Here is an 18,369-nt window from a genome sequence, read left to right on the forward strand (position 1 = left end):
ATAGTTTTGACTCGAGTCAAGTCGAGTCATTTTCAATTCATCACCGAGTCAAGCAGAGGTTCAAGTCCGAGTCAAGGTATTGTGACTCGAGTCCGAGTCCAAGTCATTGTGTTGACTGCTCAGTTTCCAGTTAAAGTCTTTTTAAACACACTTTTATAACTCTGTTTGGTGATATCGAATAGTTCGCATTTATATTATACTAATTTTCCTCACTTTTAACATTTTCAAGTACCAGTACCAATAGATGATATCCCAATAGTGTGGTTACTTAACTATTCTGCGAAATTACAATGAAATGTCGGTCTTGGCTGACTGAGTCTCGAATCATATGACTCGAGTCCAAGTCGAGTCAATACACAGATTGATTCGAGTCGAGTCGAGTCATTTCCGTACTTTGAGAAAATGACTCGAGTCAAGTCGAGTCATCAGGAAATCGTGACTCGAGTCATGACTCCAGTCATTACAACCCTGCGAAATATTATGGAACACAAAGATATTCTTCCTAATTTTAGGTGTCTAATCAGTGATTGCGAACTAGTTACCAACCATTAATTCAGTTTTAGTTCCACTCTTTATAATCTTCTCATCATCATCAGTTAGTGAAGGCTCGGGAAGTCGACCTTTTTTCATCTTTGCCTTTAAGGCGGCGATACGTTGTTTCGCGAGTTCTTCTTGACGTTTTCTGTCACTCTCAAGCCTGCGGTTACAGCGACACATACATTTCATCAACCGTAATGATTCATTTTGTGCAATGTGGATAGATTTTTGATTGGATTGTGGAAAACTGAATATTTGAACTAGGGACGGTGACTTGAGAGTCAGAGTCTGCAGTTCTAACCAAGCATTATTTGCTTGGTCGTGGGATGGGCATAATCGATTGCGCATCAAAAATCAAGATTATAGTCAAGTACATCATTCCACCAATCATCATGCCAAAACATATAGTAACACAGATGAAATATGTACGTTTTATGCAAGATCAGAGAAATGTGAAAACATATTGCTTGGCCTGACAATGAAAATAATGTTAGCTGCTTATCAAAAATTAATTATGACAAAGCCCTTTGTCAAAATACTGTGAATCGATCAATTCACATAAAGTACAGTTGCATGAACAACGAACATGCATATCCCTGTGCTGTACATTTAAAAGCCCTCCAGCTAGTATGAAAGTATAAAAACGATACTTCCTGTTCATGAAACAATTCTATAACTACCTAATACTTGAAAAATCAATTCACATTGAGATTAATACTGGTTTTGGATTTGAGACACATTTGTTTCTTAAGTTTCGGTAAGCGAAATAAACATGCCAGATCGTGGCCAAGCAATCGTGAGATAATTTGATATTTTTTCATCGATTGACGAAAATTGAGCTGTGACTGTCATTCCACAATGTATCTTATTTCAAGAATTTTCTCTATCAACGATCTCGCCTTTTCTCTCTTTCTGCATTACGTTCCGCTAGACCCAGCACCATCGCCGCAGCTCCAAACTTCTCTTCTCTTTCAGCTTTTCTCAGCTCGCGACGCAATCTCGCCAGTTCCCTTTGACGCTCCTGCTCACTGAGATATCTGAAAGAAGGAAGAACATATTACAGAATATCAATATTACATTGTTATAGATTGTAGTTGTGCCAGTAATTATGGTTACGTATTGTTCAATGTGATTATCAAAGTCATATCTCTATTTCATTTATCTGCATTTGAGTCAACAATTAATTATCAAGCCAAATAATCCAAACAGAATAAGTTCTGCTACCCCTGTTATAGATGATACAATAGCAATATTGCATAAGCGGACATAACATAAACAAGTAAATCAATAAATACGAGCATATATCACCGACAGCGTTCACCATTCAAAATAATAGACATCAGTGCCACTCACCGGGCGTCTTTCCCAGCCAGCATTCTCAACAAGGCTTCTTTTTCTTGCTCGTATCTCGAAGTCAAGTCCGTCAGCGGGTCACCATCACCCGTTTCAGATTCTTCCCCCTCCATATCCAGTTCTGCCAACCCCACAATTCCTTGAGAAAAGACAGATAATAAGTACACTTCGTTCACCTTACCAGAAAATAACACAACTCTCAAGACTTGAGTACCTAGCTGGGCACATATAGCTCACCTTGTTTTCTCAATTTGAGCCGTTCCTGCAGTTTTCTTTCATATTCTTCCCTGCTCATTCCCATCAAATTCCTCAATCTTTCTTCATTGTCGGCCGCGTCCCCAAGCAATTTCGCCAACTCATCATATTTTCCTAGCAAAAGAAACGCCAAATAACGTTTTTCGTTCGCCAGGTTAGTAAAGGTTGAGAATGTAGACTGCTACACAGTGTACATTGAATCAGGCCACTGTTTTAACCTTCTCTTCTGAGTCTTCTTTCCTCCAGCTTGAGCTTCATGAGCCTTTCCTGGCGTTCGCGCTCGCTTAATTCTTTCCAGGCTTTTTCCCCGAGCAGCTTCATCAGCGCTTCCGCGAGCAGCTTGTCTCGCAACGAATCGTATTTGTCTTCCAACGCCTGCGAAGGAACGGATATCAAATAAAATCTTGATACATTAAAACACAATTATGTTACATATCTGCTGGCTAGTATAATATTTCTGCATTTCGACCGTTACATAGCTAAATGTATTCATAAGCTTATAGCGGTTTACAAGAAATAAACATCAATGGAGTATTATCATCTACGATCAATTCCTACTAGGTTAAATGTTTAGGGGTGCATACAGCGATTTGGGTTTATTCAGGGCATACATATCTTCTTATCCAGAGTTAATTAAGCAAAAATAATGTCATTTCATATTTGTAATAAGCAATCTTAAAAACATCAGAAAACACTATTCAATGTTTTGCCAATTTTTTTTCAATTTTCAATTAAAAGTAATTATGTAAAGATATGTCAGTCAATAGGCCTATTATTCTCTGCATGCTGACTAATGTTATCAGAGCATGACATTGACACATTACACTTATCGGAGACATACCTGAAGAATTTCGTCATCATCGGCCTGTCCTTCGTATTTGCAAAGCACGTTGAATATATTTCTAGACACTTTGCCTTCGTCCATGGCGCGGTCTTTGATCTCAGGGGCAGAGGCAGGATCCTGCATTAAAATTAAGGTCACAATCAAAACCACAATTCTAGCAAATTTCGGAAATCATTAGAGTTTCACAATTGCTGATTTTAATCCAAAGAGGATATGTCAAAGTTTATTACCTCCAGAGCCATGTTAAACCATCGGAAGCCATCCTTGTCGTGCTCCTCTTGCAAGTCAGCCATTATAGTGGTGTAAATGTCATTATCGTTGATATCTACATCCTGCGAATCGCCCTGTACTTTCTTCAAACTATCCATTCTCGTGACGTATTTGATGGCGGCTGCCTCTTCCAGCAGGGCCAAGATGTCTCCTTGCCAGTCTGATTTACGAGAATTCGTTAGCAAAATTTGAGGTATCACGCAATAGGTATGCAGGACTTTAGATCGCGATCACTTGGATATAAGATACCGGTTCATTTTGACCAAAAACGTAGAAGAATGCTTCACGAATGTAAGACGCATGCTTACTTTTGACATCGCCTAGGACCAGGTGGGTGTCTGATTTCAAAAACTACTCCAATTCGTTTTGACACTTTCCTATCTTTTCATTGTATCGCAGCCTTGTGGCGTTTTGAATTCATGGAAATTCTTAATAAACTGAACTGAACACACTTTTCCAATGTTAGCCAAACTGAAAGTGAAATCAAACTACAGATAACTGATTAAATATTCTTTGTTATGTGTATAAGATGCATGCCTTCCATAGAATATAAGCTTACATGAAAAAGGAAATTGATCAGATCACATTAACATAAGCAATTATCGCTAACTTTGATATCTTGAGAAAACACACAATTGCTTTTGACAGCAGGAATTTATCCTAGGGCCTGATGAGGGCAGGTACACTCATCTATCTATAGTACCCAAGTAACAAAGAATATTAGGTAAATATATCTGCATAATGATCCCAGATATGTGGTAATCGTGACCTTAACAGTAACCCTACCTTAAGTTGACTAGTGCCACGCTTTGGACCAACTCCTTATAATATTTGGGATTGCCCTGAACCTGAATGGTACCAGAGTCAGGAGTTTTGTCAAATGAGTTCCTGTTGTCATATTTGATGACAATATAGGTGATGTCCAATTTTCTTTACATGCAATTCAGTCGTAAATATTTGAGTTTGTCTTGATATGAATATATGATTCAATGTTATACATAGTCTTCGTGAATGAAGACTATGTATAAACTAAGACTAAGACTAAGGTGATGAAATATCATAGAAATATCTTCAATACCTTCAGCCTTAGTATCGATTTGCGATCGTTTGACGTCTATCTCAGCCAATCGAGACGATCTCTCATCCTCTGTCATTGAAGCGGCCGCCACACGTAGTTCTTCGGCAGATTTATCGGATAACAAACCGTACAGTTTCTTCCAGTCCGCAGCGTGGCACAGCAGAACCCTTCGTAACGATGACTGCACGGGATTGGCTGAAGACCCTGTAATCATCATCACAATTTAATACAATTTTCGTCACTTCAAAATGATTCAAGTTCTTCAATCTCAATCCACCATTAATTTTAACTATAATTAACAAAATTATTAGGTACAGAATAATAGATATTACTCACCGAGTCCTTGAAGAGATTTCGTGTCCAAGGTGGTAGAGGTCATCAGCCTTTCTTGAGCTAGTTGCACGTATCGCAAGCTGTCTTGACGAAGCCTTAAATTGGGAATGTCACAGGATTATATTTCAAGGCTCAACATTGTCCTAATGAGCAAATTGACAACCAATATAGGCGCGGTGGAATCTGATATTTTCATCACAAAAATTCATGGCCATTACAAAATGAGAGATTGCTACTATAATTAAGCAGCAGGGTTGTAATGACTCGAGTCATGACTCGACTCGAATAAAATACTGGACAGTGAACACAATGGCCTGGACTCAGGCAGACTCGGTGGTGAATTGAAAATGACTTGACTTGACTCGAGTCAAAACTATAAAAGTGAGATTGACTTGTGACTCGGAACCTTGTGACTTGGTTACAACCCTGTTAAGCAGTATTACCATGATTAATTCCACCCCACACTACGATTATCATATTTGAGAATGAGAAATCACGGAAAATTATTATTGACACGCGTAAGCAACGCACTTTATTTTCCCCTCTCCAATTTTCATCCTCTCACAAAGCCCCATCGCGATCGCCGCTTTCGAAAAATCTCCATCGAGGTTCGATCTCAATATCTCCCATTGCTGCCAAGCAGATTCAGCAGCCACCAAGAACGATTTCTCCGCGGGATAAGCTTCGCGTATCTTCCTCAGCACCAGATCCACTTCGTCTTCATAGCGAAGGTGTAGCTCAGACAGCAGATTGCCGCGTGCCTTGGTCTGGTCTGGGTCGTTGCCGAGGTTAGGCGGTTCGTTGATTAGTTTGCGGTTTCTGCCGGAGTTCTGTAACTCGGCCAAGTATTCGCGAGCTTCTTCGTCGAATCTTGAAGTGTCAGGGCCCATGACGTCTTGAAGAGAGTAGCGAATCTGTACGTTATAAATATATATTTGAAGAGACTCTTGGTGGTACAGAATTTCAACATGCAATTGAATAGAATTTTGATATTGAGATTAAAGTAAATTGAGGATGAATATCAATGCATTACAGCGTGAAGATTGTGTTCAGTATATGAAGAAGTGGTCAAATCAAGCGTGAAAGCAAGCATTGATACCTCTATTAGTAATATCACAGCATCCAGAACATATGCTTTAAAGCTACCCGCGTTAGTGGAAATGTTATTTCTGTGAAGTCGTTATGAACACACAGCATTGTCACAAAGAGCAATGAAGTGGGAATGGTCGAAAACATCCAAATTATCATTATTTGGGGTCGAACTAGCAATATTTTCTTTATGGTTGCATAAAAGGTACACATTTGACCATTCCACATCATGAACACTATTATTGCATCAAAATGAAGAATATGCAACATAAAATTATAAGAGAGAAAATTGAGAAGAGAAAGTTAAACATACATTATTCATTTGGGGCAGTGATTTTATCAATTTATATCACAAATTTGATAGGTATTATTACCAGGACTTATTACCAGTTTGGTGGGCAAAAATCATGAGTAACTGAATTAGGCTCTGACAATCGCGACATCCCAGCAGCATACCAAGAACATGTGGTTTATGCTGCGAAATCAACTGTCTGTGTGTGGATTTTTGGAAATTGAAATTATCGTAGGGTAGGCTAGGCTAGTACAATTTAGCTACAACACAATACATTATCGAGAAAAAAATTGCTATGATGTACACAAAAGTAGAGGCCTACTGAGTACTTACCCCAAATGTCTCCTTGCAAAGTTTCGCCAGTTTACCATGACTCCCGGCCAGCCTCGATTTTTCCTCGCCGAATCTGAGTTTTTCCAGTAACTTCGCCCTGTCTCCGTCGTCTGGGATATTCTTTTGACGCACATACCCCTCGAAAAGCTTCAGTCGCAGTTGGTCGTATCTGTGAAGTGAAACGGTTGCAGTTATCGAACTAATTTCAAGGCATGCATGCGTGTGGGACGTGGGTTAATCAGTATGTATAAGAGCTGGCTAAAGCTAATGAAGTCTACGCTATTCAACGAAAAGTTGAATATATACCTTTCATGCCACCACAAAGAGTATATCGCCAGTTCTAAATCACCTTTGCTATTTGTTTCTTATGTTTCTTATGCTATGGAACGAACTATCTTGGTTTCAAGGCTACCACAGTGGAAAATAGTATCGTAACCATGATTGTCGTTGATAAATAAACTAATTTACCCGTAAATTCAGAATAGAAAGTGGTCTGTGCCTGCGATATACATTTACATAACTTACTTAGATAAGATCAAATCAACAAGTCTCTGTTCTTCGGCCGTAATCTTGTCCGAGGCGAGAACCAGGCTTGTGATATTATCGAGATGCTCATCTCGAATCACGCGGTAGATTTCTTTCCGTAAATTGTAAATTTCGGCAGCGTTCTAAAATTGTCAGTTGTCTGCTATTCGTGCGACTATTTAAAAGGTGAAGGATAGGGCAGTGGGCACCACTACGCTATATGACGTCCTCATATCTTTTCATTATATCGCAATGTTCTGGTGATGAAATTCATGGAATTGAATCTGATGAAATTTCAATAAATGATGCATGTTTTCGAAATTCGATAATACTTGATACTAGACATCTACCGGGGCCTACGAATATCGTAGGCCCCGCATCTACTTTCAATGCTCTCGATGATATTGGATATCATTCTGATACGTAGCCTAATTCTCAAACTGCATAATGATTTCAACGTCTTCGGTAATAGTTGAAATATTTCTGATAGGTTATTCTAAAACTAATTAACGGTCGTTGCATTGTCCATGTAATACTAGCAAACATATATTTCAAAACGATATACCGGAAAATTGTAAAAACGCGGGCTCGTCCGGGATTTGAACCCGGGACCTCTCGCACCCGAAGCGAGAATCATACCCCTAGACCAACGAGCCATGGTGTGCCGAGGCCATGAAGCGCTTACTGAAACGTCTTAGTGCAGCAAGAACACGCGAGAGAAACACTCTCCTCGTTTTCCCGTGACGTATTGTCTATCGACTCGCGGCTATATTATGTTTTTACGTTCTACTCCCTTGACTATCAGCTGGCTCGTTGGTCTAGGGGTATGATTCTCGCTTTGGGTGCGAGAGGTCCCGGGTTCAAATCCCGGACGAGCCCGCCTTTTATCAATATCCATTATATTGGAATTTTCATCAAACCACCAGAATATCACGATATAATGGGAAATTTTTGCCCCAAGAGACTCTTCGACGTACAAAAATTCAAAACACAATCGAATCTTCACAGATTTTGAAATGTTTCGAACTTCTTTTAGTGTTGCGGGAGCAGTCGGATTTCCGTCCTAATCCCGTTGGTCTGCACTGTGTCGTAACACTTACTGATCGCAGAAACCAATTGTTTTTCAAAACGGGCGGAAATATGACCGATCCATTGTACATCGATATAAACATATTTGCCAGTTCATTTGGTAGCCTCTGCCCTCTGTGTTGTGCTGACTTCATTTGGTAGCCTATGTGCTGTGCTGACTTTATTGCGTTGAATAGCGATAAAGTTCTTCTCGATAGAGTGTTTGGTGACGTATTGCGGGTTGGGTGCAATATGCAATATTATTAAATAAAACGCGTTTCCCGGGCGTTTGCCATGTACCTCCAAGTCCCTCTCTCTTTTTCAATACACCTATATTCAATTTTCTTTAACCATAAGACGCGTCTCTATGCAAACATTACAAGCTACCGATTGAACAACGCTGTGCCAACGTCCAAAACAAAGAACGACGTTGTTTAGAATGAGATTTACTATTGACGTAATAACTACGCAAACTAAAGCGCGAATCACGATCAACAAGACAACTCAGCATCATAAATTTATTTTATTGTGACGCAAATGCCAAGACGACACCAAACCATCAATTCATTCGTTCGATCGCATTTATTTAGCGAACAATTTCACGGGCGATACGAACTGCCGACGGCGAGGTACATACTCTCACAATCCATCAGCCGTTACTCGAATGGCTCGTTGGTCTAGGGGTATGATTCTCGCTTAGGGTGCGAGAGGTCCCGGGTTCAAATCCCGGACGAGCCCAATTTTCGTTTTCCTAGTGATATTATTTTGAATTTTATATAGGCAAGAAATACATGGGCAATGCAACGAAAGCTTAGCTACTTTATAAAACTGAGAAAAACACAAGGCTGTAAGAAAATGGATATGAAATGAAAATGTAGGTGATATCTGTTTCAAATTCTGAACTGCTAATCTCAAGTGACCTGACCTATCCTTAACCTGCAGTTAATCATAAAACAGAAATATGCAAGGATAGATCAAAATTGACAAGTAATCAAAATGTAAGCGAAATCTATATTTCGAATCCTAATCTGGTGTTCTCAAGCAAAGTCTGCTGACGCTTGTACTCATTTTCATTACTTTGCTTGAACATTGGCTATTCCCTTGTCTTTCAGTACATACGATGTAGTAGATTCAGTCCAGCTGTCTTGATGTTCAAGATTACAATCACTGTTGTGATCTGGAATTCCTTACCAAAATCCATCCGGGAAATTTCGTATTGGACCTTCAACTCCTCTGTTATTGACAAAAATACACAATACGTTGCTTCCCATGACATGACGCCCTATTTCTTGTCGCTACCCTTTTCTATACTATCTTCTTTACTTTCATTCAGTGTGCATGCCTCCTCTTTACATCGCCTAGGCCAAGGTGGGTGTTCGATTCCACAGACAATTCCTAGTCGCTTCGACATCTTCCTTTCTTTTCATTGTATCGCATTTTTGTGGTGTATTGAACTGATAAAATTGCTAATAAACCAATGATGATGAGCCTACTCATAATGGTTTTCACATCGCTTGTTTGATGGACATTGATTTATCATTCATTGGATCGACTTTAACCTGTTCGTTATCTGCTTTTTATGTGTTTACAATGCCACAAGGAGTTGCGTGGATCATAGCCACAGCCTTTTGTTTAGAAATTCCACAATTTTACCAGACACTCGCAGATAAGGGATTTCCGATGTTTTCTCGAATATGCCATCCGGCACTCATAGATTTGCATTTGATACATACATGGCCCCGATAGTTATGACGCAACCCATCCATCACGCCATTCGCTATCTCGCTTTTACTTCTTTTTAATAAAACAAAATAATTTTGCCTTTTCCAAACAAGATCGCCACTTACAAATAGCATTCTTGATTACAGGATTCGACCTTACAGCGTTAACCATGAGCTATTCTATACAGTAGAATATTGCAATTACTACATTTTTGTATTGAAATGAAGAAATTTTAGCAATAAATTGAGTCGAGATGCGATACCACCTTTTAGGTAAGGTTATCTAGTCTGCAGCACCACGATTTTTCTCCTCCATGCCCTGAATGCTGAGCGCCAAGCAGGATAGCCGCCAATACCAGTATTCGAGTCTTTGGTCTGGCAGCCTACCGATCAAGAAGCTGTACGCATCACCATTACACTAACTCGCTCGGCGATAGAGATAAATACATTCTAATTGGCTAGGAGAACATCATTTCAAAGTACTTTATACAATCATCGCTCACTACTTCACTCAAATCATTAGAATTAATACTCCATTCAGATTCGAGCACTCAAATCACTGTGCCCAACCCTAGCTAAAGTCCAAGAAATGCATACGCCGACTTGAAAAAAACTGATGTTATCAAATAAATAACCACGCTAAATAGGATTGAGTCAATATATGCTTACCATTGGCTCCAGTCTCTCGAACATCCTCTGCGACTCAATATCTTGCAGGACTTGTAACCGTGCCAGCATGGTTTCGCGTATTCGTTCCGTGGGGAAATCTTTAGAACGAGTCAAATTTTCCCAGTACAACGCAACACCGGTGGATAGAATCTCGTGAAGACGAGATCGCAAATGAAGCTGTAAGCATTTGAATGGTTTATGTCTAAGAATAGGCGGTCAGTAACAATGTACTTTTGGGTGACTCGAATTGACTCAAAGTCATTTATTCGAATGCGTAAATGACTCGACTTGTGCTCGAGTCATTGTGCATGACTCAAACCAAGTCATATGACTCGAGACTAGGACGGCCATGACGGAAATTTCATTGTAACTTCGAAGCATAGTAAAGTCACCACATTATTGGGATCTCGTTTATCAGTCCTGATACTTTGAAAATAAGGCCAGAAACTGTTGGGACTGGGGAAAATTACAGTATTATGAATGCGAGCTATTCTATATCACTGGAGTAGAGTTGAAAAAATTGGATTGAACCTGATTGAGCTCAAAACTGAACAGTGAACTCGGACCCGAGTCACAACATTATGACTCGGACTTGAGTTGGTGGTGAATTGAAAATGGCTTGACTTGACTCGAGTTAATACGTTAAAGTCAAATTGACAAGTGACTCGGTACCTTGTGACTTGGTTAGAACCCTAGATTCAGGTTAGGTTATTGTTAAGATTGGGATTATAAAGTCACATGCTCAACTGCCGGACAATCTCGGAGATACCAACCCAGTATCATAGCTTTTGATATTAGTGTAGGCCTACAAACCTTTTCAGCGGCCGTTGATTTTTGAAACGAGCTTTCTTTCCAATTCTCTTTCTGCTTAACCAAATCCCTTTTTAAAGCTTGAAGTTCCTTTTGAGTGTCATTCTTAATCCTGATCAAATCCGCTTGTAACTTGTTACTCAACAGAAAATGGGTCATGACCTGAAATTACGAAGCAGTGTTACTGAATCTGTGCTTATTAGAATGAATAGTACACTACCTCTCTCTCTGCGGAGTGTTTTTGTGACAGTAGTCTGGTTATTTCTAACCAAGAATCCACGAGGCCGAGATTTTTGCTGTGAGAAACGTCCGGCCTGGACACACCGGGAACTGTATTCCCTAAACTGTGGCTCACGCCTTCGGCAATGTAGACTTTCGATAATTTTTCTTGTCTGGTATGGTCTGGACTGTACCTGTGGAAATGTGAGAATGTTCGGGCAAATATACGTTGGGCATTGTGAGCGTGGAAATAAATTTTGAAAACATCATGAGAATTATCTTGGCTGGTTCCGTACTATACAGTTCCTGTGCGGCATTAACAGGAAAACTAAAAATTAGATTAAAATAAAAATAAGAGCGTGGAATCATTTCATAAATTAAAATTACAGCAAAGAAAGATTTCAAAATTATATTATAATTAGATTACCAGCATTTTTCTCTAATAAGTCTGATTAGACAACTAGAATTATCTAGTTGTCCAAGTCAGACTCAATGCGCATGAAAATGAAATCAAAATTCATCATTAGGGCGATTTTTTTTCCTAAAAAACGGAAGATTTTGACCTAAAAAATCAAAACTTTTTTGCCTCAAAAACTCACAAATTTTTACATGAAAAAACTTTATTTTAACGAAATCTGGCCCTATGAAAAATCGCAGTACGTAGTTACATTAGGCCTACGCATTATGGTAGAAATAATTAATTTTTTTGTAGTACAACGAAAAATACTTTCCTACATTCTCGGGTAGAAAGTGTCTGTCCTTACCAAGTAGCTTGTCAAGAATGGAGAAAGAACGTTCAACAGCAGCAGTTGTTGGCTGACAACACTGGTGACAAACCGTGCTGCTTCATTCTGACAATGTTGTCTACATCACAATTTTTCATCATGCGCGTCTTGATATAAGAACCATGCAATGCCCGCGCAGTCTTGCTTCAGTTAGGATATTGCGCTACGTTTACCATAACACCATATCAACCTATTTGTTTCATTTGAATGTTTATGAGCACTGAGCAGACAATCGGCCGTGTACAACGATAGGCCTATAAAGTAGGCTACAAGCTGTAAAATGTCAAATGATAAGTCCACCAACAGTGCAAAATCTACGATACAAACGAAATGTAGGTTGGAAAAACGTTTCAACTTTGTGAAAAATTTTGACATTTTTTGACCTAATTTTGAATTTTTTTGACATGTCAAAAAAAATCACCCTGTTCATTATATAGTCAGCGATATCGTACTTATCAAAATCTTCCATCTGATTTCTTTCCACCAGACAGCCGGACATGGCCGCGTGTTCAAACGTTCCGAACTTCTCGATTCGAATGCACTGCAGGTGAAGCGACGCATACAAACGCATACGTTCTTTTTCCAGTTTATCGGCGGATGTCGCCTTCAGCAGTTTCAGCATATACGCCTTTTCCTCTTCCTCTCTTTTGGCGAGGTGTATTAGAAGCTCGCCGTTTGTGGTTATCCCTAACAAAAACTCAACATTGGGTTCGTGTTTTTTAATATATGGGAGTTAATTCCTACAGTTACGCTTAAGCAGGGTTGTGATGACTCAAGTCACGACTCGACTACAGCCGGACTCGAGTCATTCTATATGACTTATTCTCTTGCATCAGGACCTGTCATAGCAAAAAAGCGACAGAAACTTTTATCTGTTTGAAACTCGAGTCTTAACATTATGACTCGGACTCGACCCATTCCTCTCTGATTTGAACTCGGACTTGACTCGGTGGTGAATTGAAAATGACTCGACTTGGCTTTGAAGAGATTCTTGGAGTTACAGAACGTCATATTTTGTGATACGATTTTTGATATACAACTCTCTTTCCAATTCTCTACTAGTTGCTGACGATTACCCCTGACGAGTGTCAGCCGAAAATATTTGAATTCATTTCAATATGAATATAATATTCAATCGTAAATTACTAGAATTTCTATGTCCCAAATATCTTATATTCAAACCTGATCCTAATTTGAGCAAAATCCTCAAATCCAAATACATGCTCATCTAGTGTATGAAGAGTCAAAACCAGTTAAGCTATTTCCTACCATTCATTTCACCGACGATTTCCTTTTCATAAATGCGATTGATATCGTCCGTCGTTCTGCCCTGGGCTCTCATTTCGCCGAATCTTTTCTCCGCTTTTTCCCATTTCTCCACGTAAGCGTCCGCAGTTTCACCCATAACTCCAAGGGAAGTGTAACTGCGATGAGAGCATGATTTTCACTGGTCAGAATTGAGCCAGATTTGGTGTGCAACGTTTTTTTTTAGTTAACCTAACAGTTTAATCAGTGAATTCCCAGAATCTGGAAAAAAAATTGGTTGAACAACCTTAATGTCCAGTGTCAAATCTGGGCCGTGCCAACGCTATTTAGATGTATTAAGGTAATTTCTAAAAATTCACCAAATTTCATCTATTGTAGGCTCTACCTGTGCTGCATTTCAGAACCGGGCAATGTCAGCAGCTGATCCAATCTCTTCAGCCTTCGCATATCTTTTTCCGACCTTTTCATATCGTGAAGATGCTTCTCAACAACTTGCCCGCCAACCGCCATACCTGGACTTTCCCGTTCTGGCCAAAAGAGAATCAATCGCATTTTGCTAGAGCGATAAGTTACACACTAGATTACAACATACTAGTTGACACCGTGCAATACCAGGCTTCCAAATAACTGACAAAGCAACAAATAACAGATTTGGTGTCCAGCGCAAAGTGTGACATGATTTGTTTGAAAATTTGAGAGTTGACGTTTGTATTTCACATGGTCCCAAATAATCCACGGTTTCTTAAAAATTGTTATTGGCTAGCTAAAATGCGACATGGTGATTTCACAAGACTGTCTAAGAAGTGATCATTTTAATATGTGCAATTTGAAATATGCGCACTTGAAGAAAATATAAAAATAAAGAGTAGAATATTGATATTTATCTGTTTCTATATATATTTATTGTGAGAAATTGTTTCCACATAGATAAATATTAATTATTATTATTAATAACAACATATAACTGAAGATAAATTGAGCAAATTGCCTATTTAATGTCAATTTATGTAAGCGCGTATCAAACTGGTAGCCCTTCGCATTAATCAGTAGGCCTACCCAAGAAGTAGCTCTTGGTTTCAAAAAGATTGGTGATCCCTGGTTTACATAATCACACAAATAGAGTTACCTGATTTCGATTTTGCCATCTCAGTGAGTATAATGTGTCGCAGCATGCTATACTTGACGTCAAGAGCAGAGAGAAGATCGCCGACCGATACAACATTTTTCAGCTCGGTCGTGATTGTTGGTCGTTTCATTTCAGTGCCGTCGTCGTAGATCACGGCTTCAGCTCCACCGAAACTCCATCTATTGCAAAACAGCAAGCCTATTTATTACTACCAGAAGTGGTCAAAGTAGTGCGCATTGTTACTAAAGTAGAAGTAACGCAGCAAATTTCTACTTAATTATAAGAAGAATTTCCAATTTCAAAGACATATAAAAACTATGAAAATAAACCCGAATATTTTCGGCTGACACTCGTCAGGGGTAATGACAGCAACTAGTAGAGAATTAGAAAGAACATTGCCTATCACCAATCGTATCACAAAATATGACGTCAGCAACATGGAATGTCGAATAATCGAGGCAAAGAGATCGCTTAAGCTTAATGTACCACTGTGTAAAATTGATTTTTTTTTCAAGTAATACTGTGCGTTTTACATGTTTTGAAATTGAGATGTCGTTTATGTCAAAACTTTGGTTTTTGATACCTTGAATCATTTTTGAGGCAAAAAAAACAGTCCAATCAACGTGAAATTTTGAAGTGCCTTGGGAAGCTTAACAAGATAAAAAGGTATATTTTTAGATTCATCAAAGTCAAAAATTTGCAATCTTTTTTAAATTTTTCAAAATAACCCTTATTTTGTATAAAAAACTTTTCAAATTCGTATTTTGGAAATCACGGTGAAAAAAATTCACTGATACACTTTGCCACAAGAATTTTTGACAAAATTTGTTTCATAAATCATGGAAACACGGTAAACGTCAGAAAAATAGTCGGCCATTTCACACCAATTTTAACCAACGTTAGAATGTCCACTGAAGCACATTGTGTGCAAATTTCAGAATGATTGTTTTACTAGTTTGAAAGTTATAGGCCTATGACTGATTTTCCAATTCGAGGTGTAGCTTCACCTCGTAAGCCAAATGTAGTATTTCAGATGATACTCAAACTCCTTCTGTTGACAACTAGGTTGGCGTATTCTGATAAAAGTCGACTGCAAGGCACACAAATGAAAGTGTAAACGACCTGCCCTGACGACGCGAAATTTGTCATCTCGATAAATTTTCGCTTCAACAGAATTATCCAACAAATGTTTGCCAATGGCAGAATTCATGGCCGTTCAGATACTGTGATACAGGGGTTATTTCAAAGGAACCTTGCTATCCCTATGTAACAGTTAGAAGTGACATGATTCGGCTATATTAGTTTAATGTAATATCCTTTTGTCACCTTCAGTTGAATAAATAAGGGAATCTGAGCCGCAGCGACAGAAATACATAAAAAAACTAAGATTTTTCAATTCAAGTATAGTGTAAATTCAACGATAGCTGAAATCCAAATGACATTTCAATGATATATCAAGTAGACAGTAAGTATCGTCTACTAAGAGCTACTCTTTTGTGGAAGATCCCATTCAAAAAACTTATTGCCATGGTGAGATCACACAATAAATAATAATAACTTTTATACATTTGTGTTTATATACACAGGATGACAAAATACAACATATATGAATTAAAGAACTCTAAATGAAGTTATTTTTAACCTGTTCACAAGTCGATTTGTTTCATTCTTCACTTGTTCGTGGTATGCTTCTTGGTGATACTTCATTCGAGAAGAATATTCTTCATCATTCTATGATTAAAGATTTAATTCCATATAAGTGATAGTGGCATGTATAACATTCTTCTCTCAGAAAAGTATATAGTAGGTAGTAACTTGTGGTAATTTAAGTTTTTATTGTGAACCTACAACCTGAAAACAACAAATTAGGTAGGCTAGTGTTTTGGGACATAAGAATGACACGTTTCCCATTCTGCTTCCTACTGATTTGAGACCAGCACCGAAATCAGCTGACATCTCGTCATACCAATATTCATACAGAAATTCCGACTCTGACTAATTGCCTTTCAAGTTTCAAAATCGTTGGAAGTTAAGCTATCTTAATGCTATTATAATCATGATACAAGGGCAATAATGTCTCGACAGGGAATTGTATTCACCATAGTAATCATACTAAATTAATTATAACTATATTGTAATACAGCTACCATTTACTTTTAACATTGAGACTTATAGCAAGTTGAAAATCAAACCCTAATATAATTATAAAACTTCTTGACCGTACAAGGCTATAGACCAAGCTATAATATTTATACTGTAGAAGTACCTCCAGCATTCCCTTCATTTCTTCATATTTCTCAATCATGGCATTCTGCTCGTTCTTAGCGACGTTAATAAATTCTTCATCAACTGCATCATCATCAGTAGTAATTTCTTGTGGAGCATGATCTGCGGCAAGTTCACATAATAATAACCAGATATGCATTTGCGACAATGTTGAACTTACCAGGAGAATATAAATATTGTTGAAATTCTGTCCAGGAAATGTTTGAGAATGGCTCTGATCTGGAGTTTACCCATGCTTTCCATTTTTTCAAGGAGAAATCTGGTTGAGCTGACCTGATTAACAGAATGACATGTATTTCAGTGTTTCAATCCTTTATCAGTTAAATAATCGGGCACAGGGCACTACACTTTAATATATATTGCTGCAGAAGATATTAATATTTTCCTTTTTTTACTGAGATGCAATAAATCATATAAATTGTAAACCAAAATTACCTTGCCAATAATAAGCTCTGTTTCACAGATATCATCTGATAACCATCTTCATCGAGGGCAATGAAATCCCAGTACAAGGATTCCTCTCGTTTTCTGCCTTCTTCGAGCTTTATAAGGACGTTTTCGAACTGAACTTTAATGCAACCCAACCCATTCGAAGCACCTCCATGGTTTCTCAACACGGCATTCAACTGGGATAACAATATGAAGAATTATCCACAATTAGGTTATATTTTCTGGTTGATACAATGAAACTCACCAATAAATCGTGCGCAGATTTGTAGAACAGGCTTTGGTAAAAAGTTCCAATCTCCTCTGCTGTCAGATATCCGCGATTTGACAAGTCGAGAACATCAAACATTGCACTGAAGTCATCGTCTCCTGGCTGCCCTTCATTGACGGGCGCCATCGAGTATGCGGTTTTCAACAACTACTGTATAGTTAGGATGAATTGTACATATGTACCTAGTTTATGTAGCAAAATTATTAAGTTTAAATTAGTGAAATTGAAAGTTAAAATAGATATAAATACAGACACGAAGTACCATGAAGGCATGAATGAGGCAGCTCGTCGCATACTGACCGTATTTCAAGTTTGTTGAATAATATACTGAAATCGAAATAAACCCGAATATTTTTGGCTAACACTCGTCAGAGGTAATCGTCAGCTACCAATAGAGAATTTAAAAGAACATTGTATATCAATAACCGCATCATCAACGCTCGCCAATGTAAATATTACGCAGCGTCACTTCTCCATGACAGTTTACGGTTCAGCTATCATATGGCTCATAGTGTCAGTGTAGTGTCAGTCACATAACGCATTCTTGTATGATCAAGTAAAGGTAAGGTAAACCTTAGTTATCTATAGTGGAAGAGTATCTCGTCGGCTATCCGATATAGTCGTCGAACATGTCCAAAGTCAAGTCCACTTTCAAGTCGAATTACAAACAATTTCTACTGAATAAATACTAGCCAGCCCTCAGTTTACCGGATCACGACCTGACAGATCGATTCGCCTTCAGACACACGCCACCTCATTTGTCGCCTGTCCTTTTGTATTTTATTCTTCTAC

The 18,369-nt window shown here is 38.5% G+C and overlaps 2 protein-coding genes and 3 non-coding genes across 8 annotated transcripts in view; 3 read left to right on the top strand and 2 right to left on the bottom strand.

Moving 5' to 3' along the window:
- Nucleotides 1-17,772, bottom strand: part of LOC145454697 (uncharacterized) — a 37,445-nt gene extending 19,673 nt beyond the window's left edge. For all 4 annotated transcript variants that reach the window (XM_080332680.1, XM_080332683.1, XM_080332682.1 and 1 more), the window contains exons 1-24: nucleotides 17,554-17,772; nucleotides 17,295-17,485; nucleotides 17,020-17,132; nucleotides 16,840-16,961; nucleotides 16,216-16,304; nucleotides 14,574-14,752; nucleotides 13,833-13,974; nucleotides 13,451-13,605; nucleotides 12,634-12,868; nucleotides 11,398-11,590; nucleotides 11,181-11,339; nucleotides 10,368-10,544; nucleotides 6,910-7,052; nucleotides 6,385-6,553; nucleotides 5,202-5,584; nucleotides 4,674-4,765; nucleotides 4,338-4,541; nucleotides 3,220-3,419; nucleotides 2,987-3,106; nucleotides 2,364-2,520; nucleotides 2,128-2,259; nucleotides 1,891-2,029; nucleotides 1,437-1,574; nucleotides 547-697 (exon numbers count right to left, since the gene is read on the bottom strand). In XM_080332680.1, the coding sequence (XP_080188806.1) occupies nucleotides 547-697; nucleotides 1,437-1,574; nucleotides 1,891-2,029; nucleotides 2,128-2,259; nucleotides 2,364-2,520; nucleotides 2,987-3,106; nucleotides 3,220-3,419; nucleotides 4,338-4,541; nucleotides 4,674-4,765; nucleotides 5,202-5,584; nucleotides 6,385-6,553; nucleotides 6,910-7,052; nucleotides 10,368-10,544; nucleotides 11,181-11,339; nucleotides 11,398-11,590; nucleotides 12,634-12,868; nucleotides 13,451-13,605; nucleotides 13,833-13,974; nucleotides 14,574-14,752; nucleotides 16,216-16,304; nucleotides 16,840-16,961; nucleotides 17,020-17,132; nucleotides 17,295-17,485; nucleotides 17,554-17,703 (3,933 nt within the window). In that variant the 5' untranslated portion in view covers nucleotides 17,704-17,772. The remainder of the gene's footprint in view (nucleotides 1-546; nucleotides 698-1,436; nucleotides 1,575-1,890; nucleotides 2,030-2,127; nucleotides 2,260-2,363; nucleotides 2,521-2,986; nucleotides 3,107-3,219; nucleotides 3,420-4,337; nucleotides 4,542-4,673; nucleotides 4,766-5,201; nucleotides 5,585-6,384; nucleotides 6,554-6,909; nucleotides 7,053-10,367; nucleotides 10,545-11,180; nucleotides 11,340-11,397; nucleotides 11,591-12,633; nucleotides 12,869-13,450; nucleotides 13,606-13,832; nucleotides 13,975-14,573; nucleotides 14,753-16,215; nucleotides 16,305-16,839; nucleotides 16,962-17,019; nucleotides 17,133-17,294; nucleotides 17,486-17,553) is intronic.
- LOC145453942 (doublecortin domain-containing protein 1-like) overlaps nucleotides 1-18,369 on the top strand; it is a 304,595-nt gene that overhangs the window by 172,105 nt on the left and 114,121 nt on the right. The gene's annotated exons all lie outside the window — the stretch shown is intronic.
- Nucleotides 7,494-7,565, bottom strand: Trnap-cgg (transfer RNA proline (anticodon CGG)). Its single transcript has one exon. It is a non-coding gene; the product is annotated as a tRNA-Pro (tRNA).
- Trnap-ugg (transfer RNA proline (anticodon UGG)) lies at nucleotides 7,717-7,788 on the top strand. Its single transcript has one exon. It is a non-coding gene; the product is annotated as a tRNA-Pro (tRNA).
- On the top strand, nucleotides 8,644-8,715 carry Trnap-agg (transfer RNA proline (anticodon AGG)). Its single transcript has one exon. It is a non-coding gene; the product is annotated as a tRNA-Pro (tRNA).

This window comes from Botryllus schlosseri, chromosome 13 (genome assembly GCF_051294905.1).
Source record: "Botryllus schlosseri isolate E-star chromosome 13, Bs_hap1, whole genome shotgun sequence".
Lineage (NCBI taxonomy): Eukaryota > Metazoa > Chordata > Ascidiacea > Stolidobranchia > Styelidae > Botryllus > Botryllus schlosseri.